The sequence below is a fragment of the Dermochelys coriacea genome, chromosome 7 (assembly GCF_009764565.3).
Source record: "Dermochelys coriacea isolate rDerCor1 chromosome 7, rDerCor1.pri.v4, whole genome shotgun sequence".
Classification (NCBI taxonomy): Eukaryota; Metazoa; Chordata; order Testudines; family Dermochelyidae; genus Dermochelys; species Dermochelys coriacea.
Window position 1 is genome coordinate 72,822,608 of NC_050074.1, and position 9,666 is coordinate 72,832,273.

Sequence of the window (9,666 nt, forward strand, 5' to 3'; positions counted from 1 at the left end):
GGAGGGTGTCCGGGGGGGCTCATCTGGGCGGTAGGTGGGGCTTGTCACGGTGAGGGTTTGATGGGCCTGCTTAACAGGGGAGCCCCAGCTTCTGCCAAGGGGATGCTGCTTGCTGGGCACGAGCTTCCCCCTTCCCGTGCACCTTCCCCACTTCCCCATCCCACCCTCTTCGTCCCCACTGCCTCTTTCCCCCACCCCACCCCCTTCTCTTCCCCATCCCATGCCTCTTCCCCACCGCTCCATCTCCTCCCCAGGCTTGGGGGGTGGGGATGAAACCACCCCCCAGCACAAGCCAGAGGAGCAGGGTTGGGGCTGGGTCGCTCCAGTTCCTGCCACCTGGTGAGTGCAGGGCGGGCCCGACCCCTGCTGCAGTCCCCTGGGATGTAGCTCAGGGGAAGGGGTGGAGTGGGGGCATGGAAGGGGTGGAGGAGGGTGGGGCAGAGCAGGGGCTTTGGGGAAGGGGTGGAGTGGGAACAGAGCAGGGATGGGGGATTTGGGGAAGAGGTGGGGCAGGGGCAGCTTTCTGCCCGGTTCAGCCAGCCAGGGGATCGGACTGGCTGGGGCCCCTTCTGTTTGTGGGCCCGGTGCCATAGTAAACCTGGTACTGTCTGCCAAATGAGAATATTGTTTCCTTTCCTCTTGGATTTGGATATCATACCAGACAACCATGCTTTTGTAACGTCCAGATTGGATTACTCTGATGTAATGTATTAGGCCTGCCCTGGAAGAGCACTCAAAAACTTCATCTCACATGGAATGCAGGTGCCCACCTCTTTAACAATGTTTCATGCATACAGTCCATTATGCCGAGAGTGTATTGACTGCATTAGTTTCCAGTATATTTCAGGGATCAGTTCAAGGTAATAATTTTAGCCTACAAAGTGTTTTAAGGTTTTGGGTCAGGGTAACCTTGAAGATTGCATCCCTCTGCTTGGTCTTGATCAACTGTTGAGATCAGCAGAGATTTTCAAGACGACATTTCCTAGATTTGTACATTAAATGGGTGAGGTTAGACTGGTGGAAGGCCCACGGCTCTAGAATTCACTTCCCCATGGTGTGAGACAAACTAGACTTGATTAGTTTTAAGGCATGTTTAAAAGGCAGTATATTTAGTTAGGGTTATTCTGAGTGGGTGCTTTAGGAATAGGCAAGAGTTGGAGGTTAAGAGAATTATTTCAACCTTGGTGATGCATCACTAGAACTGATTGTTGGTATGTGGTTTTGAAGTTGTTATAGTAGTGTGCCTGGAGAATACACGTCTGATCCTGCTCGCTCCCATTTAAGTCAATGGGAGGTTTGCCATTGGCAGTAAGACCAGGCACTATGACAGATGCACAATATAACAATAAATGAGGCAGGCAGTGTTAGAACGAGCCAGAGGAGCAGGGTTGAGGCTGAGTCGCTCCACTTCCTGCCACTTCAAAACCACATACCAACAATCAGTTCTAGTGATGCATCACCAAGGCTGAAATAATTCTCTTAACCTCCAACTCTTGCCTATCCCTAAAGTACCAAGATTCTTCTATTCTGTTCTAGACCTTTCCACTGAGTTCTTCTTTGGCCTTAGATAATTCAGCCTCTGTGGGACTCAGTTCGATACTTAGCCTGCTCAATGGATTTTGGATCAGGGTCAGAGAGGTTTGTAAAACATTTTGAGATCCTTTGGTGAAGAACGGTGTATCATTAACCAGTGTACTTATAGGTGATTTTTCCTTTGTGAAAGAAATTTTATCATATGTTTTTCTTATTCCCTTATCCATTATTTTAAAATTTTAGAATAAATGAACATTTGGCTTGAAATGTAACAACAACCTAGCTCTGGCTGGGACAAAAAAACCATGAATGTCATAGGTAAACCTTCTGCTGTTTATTACCTATGTGATGGCAGGAGTATTAATAGTTTCATCATTTAAATTCTTAGGTACATTGAACTAATGTATCAACAATCTTTACATCACTGTATGAGACAGACAATACCTTAGGCCACTGCTGAAATTTCCGTGACTTGTGTTGAATGGGAGATTTTGACTAGATCATAGAAGATTTTTTTTAAAAACTATTTGGTGGGTGAGCATTCTGCATATGGCATAAAGCTAAGCACAGTAAATGATCCAAATTTCAAACAGCTTTCATATTTCTACACAAATGATTCTGAATTGCAGTGCAAACATTGATTTTACATCTCACACTCTTTTGTTTAAATTATCATCATTTCTTAAATCCAATTTTTTTCCCAAGGCCAGACACGGCTTCTGATGCTTGTCCAGTTGTTTTTTCAACACCTTCTTGAGCAGTCTTGCAAGCCTGATCAATAGCTGAGAAGGATAGAGAAGAAGCTAACATAAAAGCAAAGTCAATACATTCAAATGTATGTTGTTTCATATTTATCGTGGAATGGGGAAGTGAGAAACAGACTCAAGTATCCCTATCATTGTTACACCAAACTGTGTACTTATTCATTACAGCATATGACTCATGTTCACTACACCAGATACCAGCTGCTTACATTTCCTAAAGACGAGCTTCTCTATGCTAGTGCAAGTTGGTGTGGTGGTGGTGGTGGGATATATTAAGTGTTGGTACACAGGTTGGGTGCTGCTGGGCAGATGTCTGTGGGTTTGGGGAACTATTAGGTGGGATAATAGGGCATGCTGCTGGGGAGGCTGGTGCTGGAACTGATGGATGTTGGGGGGCTGCTGGTTAAGAATAGTGGAGATGCTGTCTGGATGAGTGGGGGATGCTACTTTGTGGGATGATAGGTGTTTTAGTGGCTACTGAAGGTATGGGTGGATGTTGGGTACTGGTGAAAGGGAGAGTGGTGTTTGATCAGTGGGGTAAGAAATGTAGGGAGGTGCTTCTTCCTGGCCCCTCCCTTCCCTATCTTGCATAAGTTCAGGAAATCACTATTTAGTTACGCAAGGAATTGCACGCTGAGAGAGGCTGCAGGAACAAAATAGCTGGTTTTTCACCATTTTTAAGCAGTGTTTCCCTGAAGCAAATAATGTTGTAGATAGTGAGGGGAAATGGGAGGAATGGAAAGGTGCAGTGGAGCTGGAATGGCAGGGAAGGGAATGCCAGCAGCAAGAAGGAGTGGAGCTTCTGGTGTCCCATTAGTTCTCTTGCCTGGGTCCTAGCAGCTGCCATATTTTGGCAATTTTGCTACAAATCCGCTCCCTGGTGACCTTCCTTGGTGTCACAACCACCAGTGTGAGAGGCCCTGCTCTCGAGGGAGAGAATATGATATTATCATTAGCTTCTGGTTTCTAATAAGTGCACATTTAGACTCCAAAGTTGCTAATGCTTCCATCATTCTTAGAAACTGATTTAGTGACCTTTTTTGGTTTTGCTCTGGCAATTCTCATCACCAGAAAGGAAATGCAAATACTCTCCTCACAACAACCATAGGGCTGCCAGCTCCATTTAACTATTGACATAATTGCTGGCTCTGCAGCTCCTTGAACTGCCACATAGTGGACCTGGGCTTGGGATCATTATGGCCTCCGGCCCTTAGAGCTGGAAAAATCAAGATACACCACATGCTTACTTAGCCTCTAGGAAAGAGGGACAAAATTTTGACTGCATTACTGCCAGAGCCTTCACTGTGATCAATGATGAACTTTGAACACAATGCAAAATGTACTGTGCGAGCCATAGAAATAGAGAATCAATGGGAAATTGTAGTGAATCTGCTAGTAAATATGCAAAGAGACAAGGTGGGAGAGGTGATATCTTCTATTGGACCAACTTCTGTTAGTGAGAGAGAGAAGCTTTCAAGGTTACATAGAGCTCTTCTTCAGGTCTCTCTCACCAATAGAAATTGGTCCAATAAAAAATAATACCTCTCCCACCTTGTCTCTCTAACATCCTGGGACTGGCACAGCTACAACAAGAGTAAATACATACACATCCACTAATTAACAAATCCTGAAATCCTTACCCACATTTTAGGAAATCCTTTTGTAAGGCCAAACTCTCACTAAAATCAATGGGAGTTTTGCCCGAGAAAACACCAAGTAAAAACTGAGTAAGAACATTAGGATTTGGCCCTGGGTTCATTGTACTCTTTTTTTTTTTTTAATTATTTTTTAAGATGGCTATGTCTTTTGCTAGCTTTCCCTTCATGCCCAGTTTTGCCTTCATTGAATGTAGTATAATTTCTCATACCTTTCTGACCCGCATCTGTAGCCTGGTTCACTACCTGCTGTGCAGACTTTCCCAGTGCATTTGCTGTAATTAGGAAAAACAATGCATGTAACCTGTTAAAGATTATGTTCTCCTCTTCTCTCTTCCCATACTCTCCATACCACAGGCCATGAAGTGCTTACGACCATTGGCTCTGGTACAGGTTTAACGGGCTGTAGACCATGGTGGGAGTATATCAGAAGATTAATAATAGAGAATAGGCTGAGGCTATGCAGATTGCTGATGGGTATTTGTATGAGGTACATAAGCTGGCTGGTATGCTGCCAGGGAAGTGTGCTATGCGATTATATAGCAACAACAGCGTTCTGGGCATGTTAGTGATAAATAAGACGACAATGTAGGAAGAGAGAGAGGGAGAATTATGTGATTAACAGTGGCGTTTAGCTGCATATTGCTAATTCCATGATGCTGTTTTTTTATTTATGTATTTACATTTCTTGTGTTGAAAATGTTTTGTCATCTGGATGGTTAACATTTCCTCAAAGGGTAAAATAGTCTTTGCAGACTTTTTGGAAGGAGTGTGGTTTCAGGAAGGAAAGAAGGATGGAGACATGACAGGCCATGGCAGGGAAAGGGGTATGTTTACAAGGAACAGCTAGAGAAACAAGAGGTAAAAATATAATGGATCAACTGAAGAACACCAAACAATGAGAAATGATGTGGGTATGTCCCTCTAAAAGCCATTTCACATCAAAGATATAAGCAGTTTATGAAAGTATAGTCTCACTTTCACAGCATCTGGGTGACTATCTGTGACCTACCTTATCAATGACAAGAATTTACTGAAAATATGTGGCATTTAGAAACATAGCTAGGTACATTTTGTTTTTAAAAACCTTGTTACAGGAGTGCATATACCACATTGAGAAGAGCTCGTGAGGTTAGCATTCAACGTTAACATTGACATTTAATGACATTTAATGACAAATGACATTTAATTCCTAATCTCTTCTGTGATGAACATCTATACAGACAGCAATAGAAATCTCCAGCTGAAGTGCCCTGCACCTCTGTTTGATCCACACTGATTTGGAGTTAAATTGTATTGGAAAATTCTGGTCAGCATATCATGATTAAGGCTATGTTTTACTCAAGGGTATTTTTAGTAAAAGTCATGGACTGGTCATGGACAGTAAACAAAAATTCACAGCCCGTGACCTGTGCATGACTTTTACTATATACCCCTGACTAAAACTTGTGGGGTGGGCTTGGTGGGACAGAGAGATTTGTGTAGGATTCCTAAATCTGAAAGTCAGAAGCTCAGGCGGGGCTGGGCTGGGCTAGGCTGAGGTTGAAGTTCAGCACGCAAGTGTCTAAGGGCTCATCTACATACAGAAAAAGCTCAGAACAGTGATTGTGGAATACCTATTCTAACTTTTTGTGTGGATACGCTTATTCCACACTAAATGTCTATGGGCGGTTTGGGATAATCCACTTTGGAAATGGAATAAACTAATCTGCAAAAAGGCACTGTGCCTTTAAATTCACACCCTAGCTATTTTGTACTAACTTCCCAGTGAATTCCTTGTGTAGACAAGCCCCAAATCCAATTTTCAGTCATCTGCACATTTGGTTTAACACAGACAGATGGAGTAAGGAAAGAAGGATGAGAGTAACAATGCAAGAGAAGATATTTATGCCATGAAAGACAACTTCAGTTTATATATCCTTTTTCTGTACCTGTTTTTAAGCCATAAAAGGAATATCAAATATATTAAGAAAGAAACTGAGCATCACAGCCTGGATTCTAGAATGAATTTGGAAGTAATATTTGAACAATGGCTTAAACTGATGCTGTTTAACTGGATTGCTACCAACGGAGCAGTTAAAGAGGTTGGGATATATTAATTTTACACATTTTTGAGTGTGTTTGGAGCAGCATCTGAAGTGAGATGTTCAAAATCAGCATCTATGGAAACTGGACTCCCCAAGTATGGAAATATAAAACCTGTAGATACCAAAATAACCTGGGTTTTGTTTGTATATTAAAATTTGTCCCCAGCTATGCAAACACTTACAGATATGCTTAACTTTAAGCACAAGAATGATTTCTTTAAAGTCAGTAGGATTACTCAGATGCTTCAGCTACATACGTAAGTATTCACAGGATCAGAGCCTTGGATTGTATCAAAAAGTGCAGTCTCTACATGCTGAAGATCTGCTCTTGGCTAAGGAGGTCATGTGACCTCATGACAAACTGTAGAAGCTTCAGCAGAGGGTAAATAAATCTACAGCAAACGTATTTTAAGGGGTATAATAAGCCATATAGAGACTGGATATATTAGATTACAAAGAAAATTGTTGTATGTTAAGTTGAAATATAAACCTCTGATGCACAATAATAGTCATAATATAGTTATAGTTATTTCAATACATCAAACATCCTCTATGATAAAAGGTATAAAGGTTTTTGTTTAAAGCCAGAGAAATCTGAAAGCTCATAGTAGAGAGTAAAACCAAAGTATTATATTCTATTTATTATAAATAGTTTATATTTTTAGTCAGTATAGATACTAAAATTGATTTCTGCAAAGCATTGTTATTCACTCCAGGTTTCAAACACACCCACCACAGGTTAAATCTAATTTCTTCTACAGAGGTCAGTTTAGAGATCAGTGTATGAAAAAGGTTACACACTGCTCATAGGTAGTAACCATTTGAAAAAAAAAACAAAACAAAAACACTGGAGTATTTGTAATGGTTCAGAATAAAAAGTAATTAGTTGCTTGCAAAATATGAAGTTTTAAAATAAGTTGTTATTCAACTGGCATAAAGATGGAACATCTTCTTAGAACCCTATCCTGCAGTAAATTCTATGCAGGTGAGGGGCTGTCCATATGGAGCTCATTCCAGGGTTGGGTTCTTAATTCTGAAGGTGGTGTTTTCCAAATCATGGCTAAGGCTCTTTAACAGGGAAGCTTTTCTAACTAGAGGCCAAGGTTCTGGTTCTGTGTTCACTGAAGTCAGTGGCAAAACCATTGCTTCAGTGCAGCAGGATTAAACCCTATGTTCCAATTATTTTGTCTGTGAACAGAAGACACTAGTCTCCCATACTGTCAGTATGAGTCTTCTTGTGAGCAGTAAAATCAGTATTTTTTCCCTTTAGAAGTAGTAAAAAATCAGTCTCAAATAATAATGGACATTTATTGGCTAATCCCATCTATAAAGTGATTGGATTCTCACTGTACTATCAAATAAAACACCAAAATATTATGCTGTTGAAATTGACAAAATTACAAACCCAGCCTCCGGACAAACAAAAACAGATCCAGGACCATATTCTGCTCTCATTTACACCAGTTTAAATCCAAAGTAATTCTACTGAAGTCAGTGGAGTAATTCTAGATTTCAGCTGGTGTAAGTGAGAGCAGAAACTAGCCCTTGCTTTTTTCAAAACAACAAACAGAGAAATTATGTTTAATGTTTCTTACCAGCATCCTGGACCTCCCCTTCTGCATGTTGTTTAAAACCCTGGAAGCCCTTACCGGACATGGTTGTTTTTTAAAAGCTTTCAAAATCTTCTGCTTCAGTTTTAAAAAAGCAAAGCAATTTGCTATACACTATGCCAGGGTTCCTCTAACTTGTGCTGATTTTATATATGTGCCAAGGCTCCTCCGGATGCCCACTGGGCAAATTGTTTCAATGGGTGGAGCTGCTGGAAGACAGAGTTTGAGTCTAATGAATGAGAACTGACAGTGTGCAGTGGAATTGTGAATTATTTACTTTTCCCAAAGAGAGGGTGTATCCATCTAGGGTTTTCTGCATCAGAGGAATTAATTCTTTTATCACCTTTGTTTTTTATAAACAATTCTAAACAAAATAATTGAACTTTCTCAGCAAAACATAAAAGTGCAATGGAAGGACATTGAAAATTACTGAAGTAAGCTTTAGAGTGGATTTTTGGAAAGCTGGGTTTTTATTCCAATGGGTGTCTTTTTTCCCCTTATTTTCTTTTTTTCTTTCATGCTATAGGTGCTGTGGTTAACTTCTACCTGTTGGGAGTAGGCTAAAAACACAAAGAAAATGTCCTTATAAGTGATGTTACAGTTTGAAGCCCCACATTTGGCTGTTATAAATCCCTTAGAATATCCTTACAAGATTAGAATTCTAATGGACATAGGCCCTAAAGTGAACCTAACAATCTGGTTGTGTATCTAGTTGGATTTCAAAGGCAGAGTTTGTGTCTCCAGATGCCTGTGGTTCTTTGAGTGCTGGTCCCTATGCGTATTCTACTGTGGATGTGAGTGTATGCTCCATAGTCCTAGAATCGGAGAATTCTTACAAGCAGCATCCATGGGTCTGCACGTGCACCCTGTCCTTTTGTGTGCTTCCAATGAAGGTATAAAGGGTGGAACGAACTGACTGCTTCTCGAGTCCCTTCTTACTTCTACGTGACCTGGGTTAGAACCTCCAGTGTCCAGAGCTTTCCTTTGATTTTTTCAATCTGTAAATATTTCAAAGTTTGCCTTGGTGCCTTTTGTATATAGTTTTGTATAGTTAGTAAGTTTTTAATAATTTTATAATTTTTAGCAGAGTTTTCTAGTTAAATAGATTCCCAGTCTTGGGGACACACTTCACCCCCGTACCCGTACAGGTTTTGGACTATGCCCAGAACTCCAGGCTTCAAAAAACTGTGTTTCCTGTTCTTTCTTGGTCAGTGACAACCACCATAACAGTTTATACTGTCTCAAGGAGGCACATGTTGTGGCTAGGTGTAATATCTGCCACTCTTTCCTTGGCCATACCCATGAGTATGGTTAAGATTTTGTCATGTTTATTTTTAGTAAAAGTCACTGACAGATCACAGACAATAAACAAAAATTCATGGGAGCTATTACCTGTCAGTGACTTTTACTAAAAATAAATGGGGAGAAAAGGCTGGAGAAGGAGGAATGACAGCTGGAGCCCCATTGTGGGGACTGACAGTTCCAGCCCCAACCCCACCGACAATGGCGGGAGCACAGCCCCAGCTCCAGCCCCTACTGCAACCACAGGACAGGGAGGACACACAGCCCAGGCTTCAGCCCTGGCCAAAGTCATAGGGTCGGGGCACTCAGCAGTGGCTCTGGCCCCAGCCAAAGCTATGGGGGTGCATAGCCCTGGATCCGGCTGCAGGGGAATCCATACTCACAGACCTCCCATCAGAAAGGCAAAGAATGCTCGCACAAACAGAAGAGCAGGTCTTCCCTCGAAGTCTGCATCTGAAGCAACTCTGCCTAAATCAAGCAAATCTGCTCATTCAACCCCTAAAAACTTAGTATGTCCTAAATCCCAGGGCCACAATTCTAAAGCCCACAAATCCAGGTTTCTACCAGTACCAGACCCTATACCAACGACACCCACTCCACTGGTACCATACAAGTCAAAAAGTTGAGATCCATTGGTTCTGGCACAATCCAAACTTTTATTGCTAATGGTACCATCACTGTATCATACTCTGGCCACATGGAACTCTCTTCCTAC

The 9,666-nt window shown here is 41.6% G+C and overlaps 1 protein-coding gene across 1 annotated transcript; it reads right to left on the reverse strand.

Annotated features, from left to right (window-relative positions):
- Positions 1-1,765: 1,765 nt before the first annotated feature.
- ADIRF (adipogenesis regulatory factor) lies at positions 1,766-7,799 on the reverse strand. The gene is made up of 3 exons (XM_038411206.2): positions 7,635-7,799; positions 4,165-4,227; positions 1,766-2,315 (listed from the first exon to the last, which is right to left on the reverse strand). Exons 1-3 carry the CDS (start codon positions 7,693-7,695, stop codon positions 2,209-2,211), a joined length of 231 nt encoding a protein of 76 aa, XP_038267134.1. The 5' UTR covers positions 7,696-7,799; the 3' UTR covers positions 1,766-2,208.
- Positions 7,800-9,666: the final 1,867 nt, after the last annotated feature.